This window comes from Pelodiscus sinensis, chromosome 4, assembly GCF_049634645.1.
Source record: "Pelodiscus sinensis isolate JC-2024 chromosome 4, ASM4963464v1, whole genome shotgun sequence".
In the NCBI taxonomy this organism is placed as follows: domain Eukaryota; kingdom Metazoa; phylum Chordata; order Testudines; family Trionychidae; genus Pelodiscus; species Pelodiscus sinensis.
In genome coordinates this window covers 39,231,774-39,253,331 of record NC_134714.1, presented here as the reverse complement: position 1 = coordinate 39,253,331, position 21,558 = coordinate 39,231,774, and the positions used below count along the sequence as shown (strand labels likewise).

The window sequence follows — 21,558 nt, the reverse complement described above, 5'->3', positions numbered from 1 at the left end:
CATTGGGCCACACCACCCAGCGAGCCAGGTCACTTATGGACTCGGGGTTACCCGGAGATTGGTGCAGTATTACAGATTACAGTGATGGCCAACCCTCTTTTGGCCGAGAAGGCAGCATCTACACCCCGAAACTAGGCCACCCCGGTGACGGGGAGTGCATATGTTGCCACAGGCAAGTTAAGGAAAGTAATGGGTGCTCTCATATTTCTCCTAATAATATGAGCATTTAAGTGATTGAATTCTCACCCCACAATGGTAAAGGTGTAAAGAAGGCACTCTAACTGAATTTTAATACATTTAAAACAATCTTTTATGCAAGCAAATTGGAGCTTATGATGTGTGTTTATCATATGGCTTAACAGACTTGTTTAGCATTTATTACTACAGGGGAAAAAAAACATACCCTAATTTTGCGGTAAAAAAAAAGCGACAGACTTAACCTGAGAAACAAGAAAAGTCAGATTCAATCCATCAAGGAACCTGGGTTTTAAATAATGCTCAACTACAGGTTAAACTGTGTGGTCCTGAGCAAATATCTCTATTTCAATTTTCTCTAAATTGGGAATCATACTTACCTATCTGATAAGGTTTTTGAGAAACTTAATTTGGTAGTGTTTGCAAAGTGCTCTACAACATGCCAGAGGCATGTAGATTAGGCTACCAGACATAGGAAAATGAAGCGGCGATTTAAATAATCGCCGCTTCATTTAAATTTACATGGCTCAGCGTGATAGTCTGGACGCGCGGGTGGTGACATCAAAGGTATTTGTCGACCACCCAGGTATGCCTCCTGGGATGAGGTATACCTGGGTAGTCGACAAATACCTTTGATGTCGCCACCCGTGCGTCCAGACTATCACGCTGAGCCAACAAACAGCTGATCAGCTGTTTGTCGGCTCAGCGCGGCAGCCATGTAAATTTAAATGAAGCGGCGATTATTTAAATCGCCGCTTCATTTTCCTATGTCTGGTAGCCTAATCTACATGCCTCTGGCAACAGAGGCATATAGTCTAGACGTACCCTTACAGAAAAGGTCATAAGTGCGGGGGAGTGTAAATCAGGCCGTCATAAAGCAGGGGTCTCCTGTACTTACCAATTTGTCCATAGCTTGAATATTGCTTGATCCCTGAATAGATATTCCCAGTATATTCCTTATCTATCATTTTATAGGCTAGAAGTTAGACTGCACTCAGTACTAGAGCACCAGCTCTTCTCTGGTGGTTCTAATTCTTCCTGAAACAATTCATACTTCTTTTTTGAAAATAAAAAACTGAGCACCCAAATCTGTAAAACACAGAGTACTTTAGAGGTAAGGAGCACTCAGATCTCATGAAGTTGGCTCTAAGTTGAAAACAGCAACACCTCTTTGGAAATTTTTGATCTGAGGAAGTGGGTCTGGCCCACGAAAGCTCATCATCTAATAAACCATCTTGTTAGTCTTTAAAGTGCTACATTGTCCTGCATTTTGTTGGAAATCCTCGTAACTTTACGTTCGTAATTTTACATAGAAGAGCCCTAGGACTTCTAGAGCTTTTGGATGTGAAGTTAACCCTCGGAACTAAGTCTGCAGATAGAAATACCTCCATTAACACTTGTGGAGTTACCTTAAAATTTAACCCTTGGAACTAAGTCTGCAGATAGAAATATCTCCATTAACACTTGTGGAGTTACCTTAAAATTTGACCTAACAACCACATTCATCTCAGAGTTTTAAAATTCAACATTAGTGTTAAAACGATTAGCATCAAAACAGTAAACAGAAGCAATTAGCTAGTACAGTTCTTAATATCATTTTAATCTACAGTTTCTGATTAGCACATTAATAGAACACACTATATCTCAGACCACTAAGGTGGTAAGCATCTGGTTCAAAATCAATTCAGGTTAATAACAGCAAAAAAGTGTCACTCTGTAGACTATTCAGTGGTCTATGTGCAATGTCTGTCCATGTGGCAGTGGACAGACAAGTCAAGATTACAACTAGCATTTTACTGGTCATGACAATAGAAAGGTCTACAAATGGATGAGCATATAGAGTGAACTACTCTTTCATCCTTTAACACAATGCTAAAGTACATTGACAGGGCAATCTGTGGGAAGTCAAAGATACCAGATTTGAGTTGTCCCACACTGAAATATCAGTACATGTGGTTTTGGAACAAACTGATAAATTAAACAGTAATAAGTCATCAAGACAAGATGGAATTTGAATACATCCAAGAATTCTGAGGGAACTCAGATATGAAACTCAAGAACTACTAACTGTGGTATATAACCTATTAGTTAATCAGCCTCTGCATGACATAACTAGAGGGGAGCTAATGTAATGCTGATTTTTTTTAAAGGCTCCAGAGGCAATCCCATCAATTACAGGCTGGTAATCTTAACTTCAGAGCCAGGTAAACTGGCAGAAATTATAGTAAAAACCTGAGTTGTCAGAGGTGAAGATTAACACACAATGCTAGGAAACTGACAGCAAGGCTTTTGTGAAGAGAAACCATGCCTCAATCTATTAGTGTTGTTTGAGGGTGTCAATAAGCTTGTGGATAAGGCTGATCCACTTGATATAATGTACTTAAATTTCTAGAAAGCCTATTACAAGATCATACACTAGAGGCACAGAGACAAAGTAAGCAGTCCTGGGAGAAGGAAGTCTTTTCATGAATCAATAAATTGGTCAAAAGATAGGAAATAATGGGTAAGAACAGTCAGTTTTCACAGTGGAAAGAGGTTAATGGGGGTTCCCTAAGGATCTGTATTGGGACTTAAGCTGTTCAACATTCATAAATGATCAGAAAAAGGGGGTAAACAGGTGGCAAAGTTTGCACGTGATACTAAAGTAGTCAAGATAAATAAGTCCAAAGCTGACTGTGAAGAGTTTCAAAGAGATTTTACAAAACTGGGTGGGCTAGGCAACAAAATGACATGAAATTCAATGTTGATAAGTGTAAAGTAAAACAATCTCAATTATACATAACGATTTGCTGTTAAAACAAGAAATATTGTGTCATCATCATGGATAGTTTTCTGAAAAGAGGTTACTCATCTTGCTGCAACTGACATTCTTCAAGATGAGCGTCCCTACGGGAGGTGACCATTCTAGTAGTGTGCGCCCAGGTGGTGGTGGGTGAGATAGGTGGTGGGTAGATGATTGAGTGAGTAGCACTTGGCAATGCAGTCAGAAATCCAATGGGATAATCTTTGTGATGACATGTGACTTCCCTAGTTGCGTTCTGCAATGGAAATGAAGAGTCGTGGAGACAATCTGAAGGATTTTGTTCCATGGATATAACAGGAGAGCACCCTTCAGACATCGAGGGTATGCATCTGTGCATCAAAGGCTTTGGGAAGGACACAGGTGAGTGTACTGTTTGGTTAAGGTGAAAGAGGGAGTGCACCTTTGGTAAAATTTTGGGGTGTGTCCGTACTTGGGGTGCATCTATGCTACACACTGACGTTATTGCCACTGGGAGTGCTGTTTTTAGGGTTAGGTGGAGGAAGGAGCACATGGCCATGGGTTCAAATGGAGGTTTTGTGAGCACTGTCAGTACCAGGTGTAGATCCCATGGTTCCTGAGGAGCACTAATGTTGGAATATAGGCCTTTTAGGAAGTACTTAGTTATCAGCAACTGGCATGTGCAAGGTTGTCACTATTGCAAGCTGGACTCTGAGTTTAGGGAAAGTTGTGATTGCTTGAGGTGTAGTAGGTAATTGAGGACTGTAAGCAGAGGGGCATCCTGCGGAGATATATTGTGGGAGGCCACCCAATGTGCAAAGCGAGACCACTTGTTTATATGTCTGTCTTTGTTGTAAGGGCCCAGCTGTGTTGTGAACGTTGCAGTTCTATGCCCGTGAACCACTGAGGTGAAGAGTAGGAAACTGAGGGTGAGGAGTATCAGTTCCTAGTTGGGATAGTATGCTTGGGCTGTGTGGGAGGATGATTGGGCAATGACAGAACATTCTGTTCAGGAGGGGAATCCAGGCTTGTCGGGGCCAGCAAGATGCTATTAGGATCACTTACTTTGTCCCTCCATATCTTTATGAGCACTCTGTTGAGGAAGGGAAGGGGGGGGGGGGGGGGACGCATAGGGCAAGGGCACGTCCCATTTCATGATGAGAACATCTCCAAAAGAGTAATTCCCCACGCCTGCCCTGAAGCGGTACAGTGGGCATTTCGTGTTTGCTTTGGTGGAAAATAGATCTATGTGGGGTTGTTCCAAGTGTGCAAATATGTTCGTCAGGACTGCACTGTCAATTTTCCACCTGTGGTCTCAGGGTAGGGCTCTGCTGAGGGCAGCTGCTGTTTCAGGCACCGGGAGGGTGGCATGCACTTATGGAGATGCCGTGAGCAAAGCATCAGTTCCAGAGTGCTATGGCTTCCTTGCAAAGAGCCTGGAATCGTGCCCCCTGACTGTTTATATAAAGCATACAGGCCATATTGTCCATATATATTCTGACATGGGTTCCAGTGATGTGAGGAAGGAAGTACTGGCATGCCAGCTGTACAGCAATGAGTTTGAGGACACTGATGTGCAGTGTCCTTTCTGTTGGAGTCCATAGGCCCTGAGTTGTAAGTTCTCTCTCATGCGCTCCTCAGCTGATGAGAGAGGCATCTGTGGTGATAACCACTGTGGGTTCTGGGGTTTGGAAAGGTATGCCCCTGCATAGGGTGTGTGGTTTTCTCCACCATATTAGTGATCTCTTTACTACGTCTGGGACTGCCAGCGCTTTGATCATCGGGTGCAGGTTGAGGTTGTAGGCGACTGAGCCATTCCTGAATACATCTCATGAATAGGTGAGCGTTGGGGACCACAGGGTTGTAAGACGCGATGACCCAAGAGTTATAGACAGTCATAGACTGTGACAATTGGCATCACGCAGAGTGAATGAGATAACTGGCTGATCCTGAGGAACCTGTCAGGAGGTAGGGAGGCTGTGGCTGTGATGGAGTCGAGGTGGGCCCTGATGAATTGTATGGACTGAGTGGATGTGAGCACTGATTTGCTCTCATTTATCAAAAGTCCTAATGATTGGAAACACAGTTGTATCAGATAGGTACAGCTGTAGAAATTATGCCTGGTTCTTGCCTTGATGAGGCAGTCATTGAAATACGGGTAAATGGTGATGCCACGTTTCCTGAGATGAGCCGTGACCACTGCTAACACCTTGGAGAAAAACCTTGACGCCATGTAGAGTCCGAAAGGTAGGACTGCATATCAGTAATGGTGTGAACCTAGGGTAAAAGGAAGAAAACATCCATGAGCAAGTCGTATGGACATGTGAAAATATGTGTCTTGTAGGTCAAAAGATGAAAACCAGTTGCCGAGGTCTAGAGCAGGGATAATGGTGGCTAGTGTAATCATTTTGAATTTTTGCCTTTTGACAAATCTGTTTAGGGCCCTCAAATCAAGACTTGGGCACCAACTGCCATTTTTTTTTCCTGCGTGAGGAAGTAATAGGAGTAGAATCCAGTACTGTAAAACTCTGGCAGAACTGGTTCTATGGCTCCTAACTATAGCAGGTGATCCACCTCTTGTTGCAGTATAATCTCATGAGGGGGGTCTCTAAAGAAGGATGGAATGGGCAGATGGGGTGGAGAAAGAAAGAGAAAAGGAATGGTGTATCCGAAGGAAATTGTCTGTATCACCCACTTGTCGATGTGATGGTGTGCCATTTGTCAAGAAATGGCAGCAGACTAAGTGAAAGGTTTGCTAGTATTTGGGTGCTCTGGAGGAGGTAGCATGATTTTCAGTCTCTCGATGGATGGCTCAAATTTGCTTATTAGGTTGGGGTGGGTAGTTGGAGGTATTTGTCTGGGGCTGCCAACGCTGTTGTCTACCAGAGCCACATTGCTGGTATGGCAAATGGTCTTGTCTTTGATAATGATATGTGGGTATCTTGGCCTCTTGTACAGCTGGTATCTGTATTGCCTTCTTGTTACAAGTGTCTGAATGCTAAGAGAATATAAGGTTGCCCTGGAGTCTTCATTGAGTGGAAGACCTCGCTGGTTTTCCATGAGAAGAGCTTTTCTCCCTCAAACGGCAGGTCTTCCATTGACAGCTGGATTTCTCGAGGGAAGGCGGATGAATTAAACCAGGAGGCCTATCTCATGACAACTGTCGTGGCTGCTGTTCTCTTAGCCGTGTCAGATACATCTAGGGCAGCCTGAAGGGCTGTGCATGATATTGTTTGAGCCTCTGTGATTGCTCTGAATTGCTCCTTTTTATTGTCCGGTCAGTGGGCAGCCATGCTGACTCCCTACACGGGCAAGGCGTACTAGGAATTTCTTGTTCTTGGGTCAGGACAGGAGACAAATAGCTAGGTGGTTATACAGTTTCAATGCCACAGCCTTGGGTAAGGGTTAGGCAGCAAACAAAGAAGTCTATGACAGTTTGAGGCTCAGGCCTGTGTGCAGGCTGAGTTGTGTGTCAGCTCTCCTAGCTTTGGCAGAGAGCCAACAAGCAGAGGTTCCCCTCCCCCCACAACGGGAACCTGCCACCCCCATGTAAAGGGGTATCGGGGGGGGGAGGGGGATGCAGGCCTGTCCACTCCACTGTGTCCCAGCCCAGGTCCCTAGCAGTAGCAGCACAGGCAGCCATTCAGTCAGTGGGGATCCAGGCCGCAATGCACTGACCAGATCTGTGGGTCAACGGGGCTCCAGGCCACAATGCACTGCCCACCTGACCTACATCTCATCAGCCAGCACAGGGTCGGCTTTCCCTAGGCCATTTCTTAATTCCCCCCGTGGGCCTACCTGGCATGACTGCTGCTTCTTGGAGTCCTCCAGGAGCACCAGCACTGGTAGGGTGTCCAGGGGTTCAGGATCTGGATCCCTCCCTGGTCCTGGTGATGCAGCCCAGGCTCCAGGGCCTGGTATGGGCTCTGGTCCACTCAGTCCCTCCTGGGGTTTGGAGTGGTGTTAGTCCATCTCCAGGGTCAGGCAGTGGTCCTGGGGGCCCTATCCAGTAATCCGGGGCTGTGGCCGTCGGGCCTCCCTCCTGGGTAGGCCAGGGAGAACGTCTGGCCTGCTGGCCCTCTGGGTTCTTACTGAGCTCTCAAAGCCTGCTCTTACAGTTCCAGTCCCACCCTTCCACTTCCTGTGGGAGGAGCCAGGTGGCTCTAGTCCCACCCATCAAGGAGTCTTATGGAAGGCTTCCCCTTCCGGGTCAGCGGGCGGCCATGCTTACTCACTACACTGGTATATCATCAATAAAGGCCTTACGCTTTGCATAATTATTAAAATCATATTTACTGAAGAGTGTGGCGTTGCTGGCTACTCTCATTGCAGGGTGGCTCATGTGTACACTTTCTTTCCAAGTTTGTCAAGTTTCTTATTGTCCTTGTGTTGCTAATTGCTCTGCTGAGCTGCATCCACTACAAATGAGTTTGGTGGTAGATGAGTGACCAGAAATTCTGAGCCCTTAGGTGGGACATAATACTTGGAGTCTGCTTTTTTACAGGTGGGAGGGATTGAGGCAGGGGTTTGCCACAGAGTTTTCACTGGTTCCAATGTGGCCGAGTTAATTGGCAAGGCAATTTTTGAAGACGGCGCTGCCTTAAGGATATTTGTGAGTTTGTGTTGCATGTCCTGTACTTCCTCCATGGGAATGTTCAAATCGGTTGCAACTCGCTTACAGGTCCTGGAAAGAGGAGAAATCCTCAGTGACTGCTGAGGGCGGTGGCATGATAGCCTCATCTGTCCCAGATGGTGAGTTTGTGTCAGTAATGCCTCTGTACCCAAGTTCGGAGAATGGTTGTTCGTCAATGTCATTTCATCCCCTCCCCATTTGAGTGGACTTGGTTAGGGGAGAAAGTGCTTTTGCAGTGTGCTTTGTCCTATATGTTCTCTTCTTGTGCTGCTGAGACAATGGGCTCCAAAATTGCCATTGGGGTGGGTAGGGCATTGGTGGTGGCATCCATGGATATGGTGTTTAAGAGGCCATGGCTGCTCTGGTGTAGTCGGGTACATCAAAATAAAATGACTGTCCTGATGCCTCTGGGGATAGCTGTGGTAACAAAAACCCTGGGTCTTCATCTCTGTCAGCTGATAATACGGTAGGCAATGATGTATAGTTGGATTGTGGTGAATAAGATGGTTTGTCATTGATTAAAATTGGGGAGTTAAAGGTTGAAGAGATTACAAGGTCTCTGTGATTTCGATATGTGATAATAGGAGTATGAAGCTGCCTTTGTCATAAGAGATAAGGGCGCCTGCGGAACTACAGAAGCAGAGCACACAGCGTGAGCTGTTATGGGCAGCAAAGGAGGGGTGCCATACAACTGCCCTATTAGCTGCTGCGGTCCCGCTGTGTTTGGCACAGTGCTGGTCGGCGCCATGCTTGGTGCCAAGCTTTGTGAGGCAGGCACAATATGGCCTGTAGCCTCTGGTTGGGCACCCTGTGTGGCACTTTTATAGTAAGCTCTGGCCTCACTTGAGGTGCCCAGCTTGTCATAAATACTGAGGCGTGACTTATAAGGATTAGCTGACTGCCTCTCCATTGAGTGCTGTTTCAGCGAGTGTGGGTTTTGAGGAAGTGAGGTGGCCCATTTCTTTGGGGATTTAAGCGGTTTATCCCCTTTATCCGGCATAGCTTTGTTGCAGTCTGTGCAGTGTTTAAAGCTGGGTGAACCCATCTCATGTAGTGATATTCATGACTGGCCAGAGAAGCTGGCTGAAGTGAGCAGCGTTTTTTTTTGTTTTTTTTTTCCTGTTTCTAATAACTATTAGGGAGAATAACCTGGTGTAAACTAAACTATCTGTTTCTAGAACTAAAGAGGATCGAGGAGCACTGAGGAGCACCATCTGAAGCCGGGGACAGTATAAGTGTGCTTTGTCTTGTATGTTCTCTTCTTGTGGTACTGAAGGAACTGAAGGGAGGGTGGTTGCGCATGCGCGATGGTGTCCGGGGGGCCCGTGTGCACCACGCATTCATGGCCCCCAATGCACTGCTATCAAAAATCCACTGGGGCACACTTACACCTATTATGGAGCACCCCCAGGGATGTCTCTCAAAGAAGAACATCTCTTCAATGTGTGGCAGCAATCAAAAAGCTAAAAATTTCTTTGGAACTTTTAGGAAAGGGATAGATAAGAGGACAGAAAACATCATAATGCCACTCAATACATTCAGGATGTACCCACATCTTGAATATTGTGTGCAGTTCTGGTTTTCCTATCTCAAAAAAGATATATTAGAATTTGAAGAGGTACAGAGAAGGACAACAAAAATTATTATAGGTATGGAATAGCTTCCATGTGAGGAGAGATTTAAAAGATTGGGACTGTTCAGATTAGAAAAGAGATGTCAGAAGCAGATATGATAAAGATCTATTAAATCATGAATAGTATGGAGAAAGTGAATAGGGAAGTGTTATTTACCTCTTCTGTAATACAAGGATGAGGGGTCACCCAATAAAACTAATAGGCAGCAGATCTGAAACAAACATTAGGAAGTACTTCCTCACTCAACACACAGGCAACCTGTGGAACTTTCATTGCTAGGGGATGCTGGTAAGGCTAGTAATTTCAGTAGGGATAGAATTTCACTCATAGGTTCCTAAATAACAATCAGATTTTACCCGTAGTGTTTGCACCAATTCTGGCCTTTTACATGGTAGTACATAATCCACAGAAAAAAGACCTACATAAGTTCTTGAAACAGATAAGCAGCATACTAAAACAAGAATGAGGACAGGTCTATATTTAAAACCCTGCTGCTGCATTGATGTAGTGCTTCAGTGAAGATAATACTGTGTGGATGGGAGGGCTCCTCCTATCAGCATAAGTAATCTACTTCTGCAAGACGTGGTAGCTGTTCACGTAGTGGTGTATACATCATGGTTTAGGTCAGTATAACTGCATTGTTCAGGGCCATGATTTTTCATACCTCTGAGCTATGTAGCTGTATCAGTATAAGTTAATAGTGTAGACTAGATCTTATATAAGTACCTGGAGGAGAGACACATCAATGGCTACTAGCCAAGATGATTAGGGATACAGACTCCCGATTTGGATACCCCTAAACTTCTGATTGCCAGAAGCGGTACTAGATGACAGGGAATGGATCACCTGGGAATTGCTCTGATCCAGGCTTAGGCAAAATATGGCTCACAGGCCGGATTCAGCCCGCGGAGGCAGCGGGGAGCCCCAGATAGGCTTCCCTGCTTGCCCTGCACGCCATGCAGAAATACGGCAGCAGGGCTCCGTTTCTGTTTTGATACTGGAGGGGAGAGGGGAAGTTTTAGGAGCTGCCCCCCCAACACATTCCCATTGGCCGGTTTCTGGCAGAAACCAGCCAATGTGAGCTGCTTGTTAGAACAACAGGCAGTTAAGAAAAATCACGCCCCCTCTCCTGGGCTCAGTTGTTCATGAAGCACATGGCCAGGCAAGCAGGCTGGCTGGCTGGGAAACATGTTAAGCTCTGCAGGCAGGCAGGCAAGTTTGGGAGCTCACAAATAAGTCTCTTGGCCGTAGCCTGCTTCTGGCACCCCACCCCTTTCCTGTCCCAACTCTCTGCCCGCCTCCTCCCCCACTCAACATACCCAAACCTTCTGTCCCTGTTCTTACGCCCATAACCCCTCCCAGGCCTGGCATCCTGCCACAGATCACAATCCCCTCCTACCCTAGGTCACATCCCAAACCCCTGCTCTCCAGTCTCTTGCTATAGGTCACAACCACCTGCTTCATCCCAACTTCCTCCCAGACTCCACTCTTCCTGCACCCCAGTCCTTTACCCCAAGCTCCCTTCTGCACCCAACCTCCATTCCAGACCCCGCATCTCCATTAATGTCATGGAAGAGTGCGGCCCTTGACCAAAATCTTGTGCCCCATCAAAAATTGCCCACCACTGCTCTGATCTGTTGAGTCCAAAATTTACCTGTTCTCTACCTAGTCTCCTCAACAAATTTATACCTGGATTCAGTATGGGAACTGGAAATCAAAGCTACTTTTGCTTTTAAAAATATATATAAACCTTTTTTCTTTTGTTCTTCATGACCAAACCTGCCAAACAACAATATACTGTGTGGCTGGTTTTCTCTTATCTGAAGTTACTATGAAAGGGCATATTTTCATTCATTTTAGATTGGCTCTAGTCACGAAGACGCTGACAGAAATTCTGTTTTCTGATGCCTTCATCTCACCAGTACTTTTCTTAACAAGAATTAAGAGAATCAAATCAGGTTGTCTAGTTGTCTAGTACAAAAAGTATGTTCAGAAATGTTGAACTAAACTAAAACCAATGAATAACAGCAATAGTGCAGCTTAGAGCAAGTTTTCATGACATGGCAGTAAACATGATTATACTGGGTCTGCCTTATATTAGTATTTAAACCATTGCTTAGCAGCAGCAAAGCAACAACACTGACAACTACCACTAGAACACAAGTAAAAATGTTCTTCCTGGACCTCGATACATGACATGAGAGTGGTGGGAAGAAAAGCCAGCAGTCTCATTCATTAAAAGTCCAAGTCAGTAATTGGCAATCTTTGACATGCAGCTCATCAGGGTAATCCACTGGCAGGCCAAGAGACATTTTGTTTATGTTGACCGTCCAGGAGCATGGCTCCCTGCAGCTCTCAGTAGCTGTGGGGATGGTGCCTGAAGGGGAAGGGATCACAGGAACATGCTTCCCACAGCTTCCACTGGCCAGGAACAGTGAACTGTAGCTACTGGGAGCTGTGGGGAAGTCATGACTGCAGACAGCCAATGTAAACAAAATGTTTTTCAGTCTGCCAGATTATCCTGATGTGCTGTATGCCAAAAGTTACTGACTCCTGGTCTAAGTTAACTGGCCAAGGGTCTTTTCTGCTATGTACATGACTGGTAATAGGTTGAAAGAATCAAGGAGGCAAACAAGTGAATTAACATTAAATAGGACACACAAATATACCAAGAAAAGTATTCAAAGAGAAACTTCTGAAATAGCCTACATTAAAGCAGAAAGTCTAGATAAACAGCCTTTTTTGGGAATTGAACATAGTATAATTTTTAAAAATCTCTCTCCCAAATGGAGCTACATTTCCTTTACAGATGATTTAAACTCTCCAAGAATAAACCGAAAGAAATTAAAACTTAATTTGTTTTAATTCATCTAGTATAAGTTTAAAAAGGTAATTTGTCATTTCTGATTTTAGAAAATGACGATGACATTGCTTATGGGCATGGCTGCTACATAAGAATTTCAGCATGGCTTATAAAAAATGACATAACAGGAAATTGAATGCTACATTCAGTCATAAGTTTTGTGTCTTAATATCACAGTGTTTTGTTTTGTCTGCATGCTTTATTGCTCTATCCATATTTATACATCAGCAAATTTCCTCTTGGCTACTTCATAATGGCAGCTGTTTCTCTCTACTCCCAAGAATATACCAAAGCTCATCCTGAGCTTTAGCACAAGGAAACTAGTCATAAGCTGGCCTTGTGGTTTGGGGGCAAAAAACACACTTCAGTAACCAATGCAACTCATCTGGAGGAGGACAACTTCATATTGAGCTTGATGGAGAAGACACATTTGGGGGTACAGGAGGCTTTTCTGGCTAGGGATATTTCATACATTTGAATGAATAACTTCTCTGGAGCTCAGCAGTTAACTGGCCTGCCAATCACTGAAAAGCATTCCATTTGCAAGACACTCCATTTATAGTATGAACACCTGGATTAGGGCATTTATTACTAAAAAGTTGGAGGGTTCTGGGCCCACACATTAATTATTCCATGACAAGGTGGGTCACACCAGACAAGAGAAGACATGCAATAGGTTGTGTGCTCTAGTACAGTGCTAAAGAAGAAATGCACCCAAAACAACAGAGCTATATGAGGCTGTCTACTTGATAAATGTCTATGAATAGACCTGGTTTCTAGTTCCTTTCCATTAAGAATCTATTTTATTGTTTCTTGGAAAGCATAAACATGTTAAATATAAATTCCATTTTACCACTTACAACAAAACTGCTCCAGCCCCACAGGGCTGCTGGCTCCCAGCTTATGCAGGCTGGGATTTAGCAGCTGCGCAGGAGGACAGGTGGCAGACAGAAGTGTTAATGGAGGGGAGAGCTGCTGGCTCCCTTTTGTCTTGCACAAGGCTGCCAACTCCCAGCCCTCGATCCCATGATGGGCCAGCAACCAGCAGCCCTCCCTAAGCCCACTGCCACTTCTGGGCCTATGCAGGCTGGGAGCCAACAACCCAGCAAGAGAGTGAAAGTAGCTGGACTGGAGCAGCCTTTACCCATGGCGTGGGGGCCACTCCAGCCCAGAGGACTGAAACACCATCCCTACTGCCCTGTTTAATCAGTTAACTGATTAACCTTAACATTTAACCATTTAACTAAATAAAGGGAATTTTACATCCCTCATAAGGATCAACAGTTCCAAGGGGGTTGATTCCATTCACTTGGAAACAGAAGTGGTCAGGATGTCATGCCCATACTGTTGCACTACCATTGCTGCTCCCCATTTTCTAGTGGTTCCAGTGTTAAAGAAAGGACTTCAGTTTTCTGGGGATGATATTCTGGCACCTTTCACTAGAGCAAAATAGTTTGGAAAGAACAAAAGAAATATTTCATATAGAATCATAGAATACTAGGACTGGAAGGGACCTCGAGAGGTCATCAAGTCCAGTCCCCTGCTCTCATGGTAGGACCAAATACTGTCTGGACCATCCCTGATAGACGTTTATCTAACCTACTCTTAAATATCTCCAGAGATGGAGATTCCACAACCTCCCTGGGCAATTTATTCCAGTGTTTTACTACCCTGACAGTTAGGAACTTTTTCCTTCTGTCCAACCTAAACCTCTCTTGCTGCAGTTTAAGCCCATTGCTTCTTGTTCTATTCTGATAAAATGCATCCTAGAATACTCAAGAAGGTGATAGAGGAGGTATCTGAGCCTCTAGCTATCATCTTTGGAAAATCATGGGAAACCGAAGAGATTCCAGAGGACTGGAAAAGGGCAAATATAGTGCCCATCTATAAAAAGGGAAATAAGAACAACCCAGGAAACTAAAGACCAGTTAGTTTAACTTCTGTGCCAGAGAAGATAATGGAGCAAGTAATTAAGGAAATCGTCTGTAAACACTTGGAAAGTGGCAAGGTGATAGGGAACAGCCAGCATGGATTTGTAAAGAACAAATCATGTCAAACCAATCTGATAGCTTTCTTTAATAGGATAATGAGTCTTGTGGATAAGGGAGAAGCTGTGGATGTGGTATACCTAGACTTTAGTAAGGCGTTTGATCTGGTCTCGCATGATATTCTTATCAATAAACTAGGTAAATACAACTTAGATGGGGCTACTATAAGGTGGGTGTATAACTGGCTGGATAACCATACTCAGAGAGTCGTTATTAATGGTTCATAATCCTGCTGGAAAGGCATAACAAGTGGGGTGCCACAGGGGTCTGTTTTGGGACCAGCTCTGTTCAATATCTTCATCAACGATTTAGATATTGGTATAGAAAGTACACTTATTAAGTTTGCAGATGATACCAAACTGGGAGGGGTTGCGACTAATCTGCAGGATAGGGTCATAATTCAAAATTACCTGGACAAATTGGAGAAATGGTCTGAGGTATATAGGATGAAGTTTAATAAAGACAAATGCAAAGTGCTCCACTTAGGAAGGAACGATCAGTTTCATACATAAAGAATGGGAAGCGACTGTCTGGGAAGAAGTACGGCAGAAAAGGATCTAGGGGTTATAGTGGACCACAAGTTGAATATGAGTCAGCAGTGCGATGCCGTTGCAAAGAAAGCAAACATGATTCTGGGATGCATTAACAGGTGTGTTGTGAGCAACACACGAGAAGTCATTCTTCCGCTCTACTCTGCACTGGTTAGGCTTCAATTGGAGTATTGTGTTCAGTTCTGGGCACCACATTTCAAGAAAGATGTGAAAAAATTGGAGAGGGTCCAGAGAAGAGTCATGAGAATGATTAAAGGTCTAGAGAACATGACCTATGAGGGAAGGCTGAAGGAATTAGGTTTGTTTAGTTTAGAAAAGAGAAGATTGAGGGGGGACATGATAGCAGTTTTCAGATATCTAAAAGGGTGTCATAAGGAGGAGGAAGAAAACTTGTTAATTTTGGCCTCTGGGGTAGAACAAGAAGCAATGGGCTTAAACTGCAGCAAGGGAGGTTTAGGTTGGACATTAGGAAAAAGTTCCTAACTGTCAGGGTAGTCAAACACTGGAATAAATTGCCAGGGAGGTTGTGGAATCCCCATCTCTGGAGATATTTAAGAGTAGGTTAGATAAATGTCTATCAGAGATGGTCTAGACAGTATTTGGTCCTGCCATGAGGGGACTGGACTCAATGACCTCTCGAGGTCCCTTCCAGTCCTAGTATTCTATCCTCAGAGGCCAAGATGAACAAGTCCATTTCTCCAATTTGTCCAGATCATTTTGAATTATGACCCTATCCTCCAGAGCAGTCGCAACCCCTCCCAGCTTGGTATCATCTGCAAACTTAATAAGCGTACTTTCTATGCCAATATCTAAATCGTTGATGAAGATATTGAACAGAGCTGATCCCAAAACAGACCCCTGCGGAACCTCACTTGTTATACCTTTCCAGCAGGATTGTGAACCATTAATAATGACTCTCTGAGTACGGTTATCCAGCCAGTTATGCACCCACCTTATAGTAGCCCCATCTGAGTTGTATTTGCCTAGCTTATTGATAAGAATAGCATGCGAGACCGTATCAAACGCCTTACTAAAGTCTAGGTATACCACATCCACCGCTTCTCTCTTAACCACAAGACTCGTTATCCTATCAAAGAAGTATCTAGAACTGTTCCGGAACTTAATCAGCTGGGTTTTATATCTGGTGTTAAACATGATTTCTTTCTACCACAGCTTACAGCCAATGCTGAAACAAGTTGCACTGTTGACATAGATAGGATCGGTTTTGTTCCACATCTGTCGTAAGAAACCATGGTTGATGTTATTAGGGTCAACCACACTTTGTTAAAAAAGTTTGGACTTGGATTATTGCCTTTATTAGCAAGAAAAACATTACCCATAGCGCTTGGGGAACAGTTTCAAGTAAGATGATGTGTTTGAAACCCCATGTTCAGTGCTACAGACTGGTTAATAAGTTAAAGTGGACACAGGTTAATGAGTTAAATACACATCATCAGATTTAAATTTATATATAGTCAAGGAAGTGACTGTTTAACATATGGGTAATATTTAAACGATGGATAAATAAAACATAATTTGGAGATTAATTTATTATTCATCATTTAGGGTATTTATTTCCATGTTGCATTTCATCCATCTTTGATCACAAAGACCAACTGAATAGTTTCATCCTCTATTGTTTATTTTGTTTTCAAGCATTTGCAGAACACTATAATGTTTAGGTTGTAACCATTCATCTGTGGAGTTTGTTTTTTTTCTCCTAGCCATCTTCTTCCCTTACAGCATTGTTTAAAGAAGGGTGCGTGTATTATGGGAAAGTAACACTGATTATAGTTGAAGTTCCTCAACACTTTTCCTAATAAGCAGCTGAAAATAGGATATTATGAAACTTTTCCAAACAAACTCCTTGGGCTGAAATTTTCCACACCAAGTGTCTCCCTCTTGCTGAATTTTTGGAACATGTCAGCTAAGATGGTACAACTATTTCTAAGAACAAAGTTAAAGAAAAATGTGTTGTTTTGCCAATGTAAAAAAATTAACTGTTTCGTTAAGCATCATTATTAACTGCTCATTTTAGAATGTGGACTTGAAATTTGGCAAGGAGTCATCCTGTTGCCATGAGATTGTCTGTTGCGTTTCCTGTGAAACAAATACTCAAATTTGGTCAACTTCTGAGCCTCTTTAACAACAAAAATTAGTTTGTACAGACTTGCAGAATTCAACAATTAATTACTCAGAAAACTCCATCAACACTGGTTATGCTCCATTCCCTCACAACTCCTATGTGCTGACATAATTCCATATGAACCATTCCTACAGAACTAAAGAATGCTCTGTCCAGGGCTACAAGTCCAACTGGACTTTTGCTAATAATGTCTGCTTTAGATTGGACGGGGGCAACAACACATGCATAGGAACTGAGAGCTGGGAGACTGTCTCACCTCTGCTTTCAGTGCTTCCCAGGTAGCATTCAGGCAGTGAAAAGAAGCATGGAAAGAAAAAATCCACCTAACTCAAATGGAGAGTTGTCTGAGACATGCCAGGGAGGGAAAAGAAGAGATGCAGAGTGGTGAGAGAAGCCTAGTGGAACTAGGGTTGGAAATGGCAGAGGGGAACACTTCCCTACAGAATCTGAAATTGAACCCATTACTGAATCAACATTCCTTTGCTGTGCATCAAGGAGCTATGAAATCTACTGGCAAAGTGTGTGTCTCCATTCCCCTCTAATAACAAATCAATATAGAAGTCCATTACAGGGTGTTAACTACTTAGAAGGCTACAAATATTGCTGAGATCAGGCTTGCAGGAAAGCGAAAAGGGAGCTCCAATGACCGTCACAGGCAGTAAGAAGGAACTGAGGGGGTGTAGGGCCAGTGGGGATATATGTGCACCGACATAGCAGCGCCACTCCAGGGGGCTCCCCAGCTGGTCTGACAGGTACCACTAAAGGAAAACTCTCCGGCAATCCATGCACGCGGTGCGCACACACCTAAGTGGAATGGACATGAGCAAGCACTTGAAGAAGAAAACCTATTTCTGAAATTTAGTTGCGCTCACAAAAGCTCACGATACCATCTACATGTTTTGTTAGTCTTTAAGGTGCCACTAGTTTATTTACACTACAACTATCACTGATGACTGTTAGCTATTAAACACTAAAACTGAATTAAACTCTGATCAAGAACAGGAAGAACACAAACTAGAAGAAACAAGACCTGCTAAGGCGCACTTGCTAAGCAAGCGAAGCATGTTCCAATGACCATCATTGGTGGCAAGAAGGAATTGAGGGGGTGGAGGGCCAGCAGGAGTAAATATGCACCAAAATAGTATCACTAATCCAAGGGTCTCCCCTGCTGGCCCAACGGGTTCCGCTGAGGGAAGAATCTTCTGACAATCTATGCAGGCAGCGTGCATACACCTACATGGAATGGACATAAGGAATCACTCAAAGAAGAATCTGCTATTACCATGATCAAAACATTGAGCTAAATGTTTTACATGGGGAACACACACAGATCAGATTTTCCAATTTGCTGACAAATCCTGAACATGCTCAGAAAAAAACCTGAATATAATCAGTAATTCACCCACTTCCAGAAGTAACAATCTGGTGGAAGAATTTTAGCTTTTCTTCTCACAAATCACTGAAGGGAAAAGCAAATGGGCTTGAAAGGAAATAGCATATTCTAATGGGTATGTAGTGATGTGGCAGCAGTGTGAATGCCAGGACATTAGTGACACAAGATGGCAAGGTAATATTTTTCATTGCACCAAATTCTGTTGATGAGAGAAAAGCTTTTGAGCAAAACAGAGTTCTTCTTAATGTCAGAAAAAGGTATTCCCAGCATCAAAGTGAAATACAAGATCAAACAGATAGATTAGCTCACCGGTGTCTCTAACAGTCGATCTCAGTATCAGTTAGTGTTCCCTCTAAGGAATGCACCTGCACAGCATGCACAAAAAATGTTAAAGCCACCCACCTCCTTTGCAGGGATGCGCAGCAGCACTCACCTTTCTGCTGGACCTGGAAGGTGAGTGATGTGGCTGCTCCCACAGCCGGGGTCATGCGGCAGGTGGGGATGGAGACAGGCTAGCCCCCAGTCTGCGTTGAGGTACCGCGACTCGGATGGCTGCTCTGGTGGCCAGGGCTGCTTGAGCTGCTACTGGGAGTGAGACTGCATGGAGGGGAGAGGCTGCTCCCACCGAGGGTGAGGGCCACATGGTAAGTAGATGGGTTGCTGCCGCTGGTGGTCGGGACTGCCTGATGGGCGGGTTGCTACAATCGGGGTTTACAGCCCCATGGCTGGCAGGAGGGTTGTTACCGCTGGGGGTTGGGCTGGCACGGTGGGCTGGCAGCTGCTGCTGCTGCTAGGGTTTGTGAACGGGCGAGTTGATGCTGCCAGGGGTTGGGGCAGCAGCCACATGGCTGGGTGAAGTGTTTGCTGCTACACCTATTCTGTACTGGGGAGGGCAACCCTGACTCCTCAGTACTCCTGATGGCACCAGGGCTTCCCCTGACTCCCACTAGCATGAACACAGCTTCTACCACCATTGCTGCAGATGTACCACTGTCTCCTTTTTCACACCATTGCTCAGCCAGAAAGCACATCATGAGAAAGTTCAGAGACATCAAACCCTATGGATGATTAATGCCCTGTCACCATTTGTTACCATTGTGAAATCTCCATTGTGAATGTGGACATGACTAGAGAGAGGTATTTTTTCAAAATATAAACCCTTTAGTATTGTAACAAGATATATAAATAAGAACATATTAGATTTCATTTCAACACTCTTTAAAGGACAAGTATCTTAACCTATTTATAGATACAGTTAACACATTTTCTGGCAGATAATGTGCAGTTACGGGTATCACACTGAGACTTGGTGAGCAGAGGACAAAATGGTAGAATTATATAGACTTCATTTTAGATTTATGTAGCATAAATTTTAAATAGGCTATTTATTCTACATTTTCTTAAGAGTAGATTTTGGGTGGCACTTAAATTCAAAAAGTGATCTTGCGCTGAATAAGGTTGGAGACAACTGGCTTACAAATATATGTGCACTATTTATGCTAACGAACCATTCAAAGCAAAGTGGCCCATTAATATCCTGTAGTCATAAAACAAAAAGGTTAGTAGGTTAACACATTATTTTAATAAGCCATAAATCCAGGGTGCTTATTAAGAGCATGATGTTTAGTGCCTAGCAGCTATGAATTTAAGCTCCATGGCTTGTATTTTGAAAGTGTAATGCAGGTTTCCATGGAAGATGAGAGCACAAAATGCCCAATAACAACTACGTGGGTGAAACCAGGCATTCATCTTTGTTGGGCCTATTTTGAAGAAGCTGATGTCTGGCTCTGTCAATCAACTTCAAGATAGGGCCAACAAAGAAAACAACAGAACACCACTGGCCATTACCTACAGCCCCTAACTTAAACCCTTCCAGCGCATTATTAACAATCTACAATCTATCCTGGAAAACAACCCCTCACTCAAAGGCATTGGAGGACAAACAACTCCCTAACTCAAACAAATTCTTTCTAGCAACCATGCAGCACACCTCCATCATACTTAACCAGAAAGCCACCCCTGCAATCAAGTCCGGTGCCAACTCTGTCCATACATCTCTACAAGCGACATCATCACAGGACCTAATCACATAAGCCACCAAATCAGGGGTTTGTGTAACTGCACGTCCACCAATGTGATCTATGCCATCAAGTGTCAGCAATGCCCCTCTGCAATGCATATTGGCCTAACTGGATTAATGGACACAAATCAGATATTCAAAATGATAACAAAGACACCTGTTGGGGGAACATTTTAACTTGCCTGTGCACTCACTAATGGATCTAAAAGTGACTATATTATTACAAAGCAATTTCAAAAACCAGCTCAAGAGAGAAGCTGCAGAACTTGGTTTCATTTACAAGTTTTAATAAGCCATAAATGAAGCCATGAACCAAAAGGACCTTACTTGGACGAGTCACTACATTCAGAACCCTCATGACATCACACATTAAGTATCAGGCATTTATAGCCCACTCTATTAGCCTCATTTACAGGGCTCGGCAAGTGGCAGTGAGCCCTCCTCGCCAGCCGCGCGGTTCTGCAAGCTGTGCATGCGCAGATCGCGCGGCGCTGGCTGTGCCAGCTTGTAATCTATTCGCCACGGGCAAGTAGATTACGTGATTTGTCGAGCCCTGCTCATTTAGCATGAACACTCTAATTGATATTTTTTCCCCTTCCTTTTCCCTCTTCATCCCCTCTAATTGACAATTTTTCCCCTTCTTTTTCCCTCTCCATCTCCTCTTTTTCTGCAACTCTGGACCCCTTGCTCCATTCATCTGAAGAAGTGAGCTGTGCCCTCAAAAGCTCATGATACCATCTACATGTTTTGTTAGTCTCTAAGGTGCTGCAGGACTACTAGCTGTTTAAGTTTTTTTCCAGTTACAGACTAACATGCTACTCCTCTGAAACTGTCAGCAAGAGTATATCATACAAATACAAATACAAACAAACAATAAGAAACCCCTACAACAACCCGAGAATTGCTCCTGGCTCCTCTACCCTCTAGCCTTCAGAGCCTAGCTGTGACCCCCCCAGCTAATAAACTGGAACCCCTACCTCCCAGAGCCCAGCAGTGGCCCCCCGTATCCTAAATGCCTGCATTGCCTCCTCGCGAGTTACCGGGGCCCACCTTGATGAGAGAGCTACTCTCCCCAGAACCCAGCTGCGAGGCCCATCCTTGCCAGATGCCTACTCTCTACCCCGCAGAGCCCAGGAAGGAGCTACAGCCTGATGCTCAGCCTCAGGCTTGCATAGAGTTTCTTGCACACCATTCTCTCCCTCAGGGCATGCAGGGGAACTGCAGCTGTCAGGAACCCATTAGCTCTCTCCCTCT

The 21,558-nt window shown here is 44.1% G+C and overlaps 1 protein-coding gene across 12 annotated transcripts in view; it reads right to left on the bottom strand.

The window, feature by feature from the left end:
- The window catches only part of CEP128 (centrosomal protein 128), a 404,033-nt gene that overhangs the window by 137,742 nt on the left and 244,733 nt on the right, over window positions 1-21,558 (bottom strand). Inside the window, exon 19 of one of the 12 annotated variants that reach the window (XM_075926770.1) lies at window positions 997-5,233. The exons of the other annotated variants lie outside the window; for them this stretch is intronic. Within the exon in view, the coding sequence (XP_075782885.1) occupies window positions 5,217-5,233 (17 nt within the window). The 3' untranslated portion in view covers window positions 997-5,216. Of the gene's footprint in view, window positions 1-996; window positions 5,234-21,558 lie in introns of those variants that run through there. 12 annotated transcript variants of the gene reach the window in all.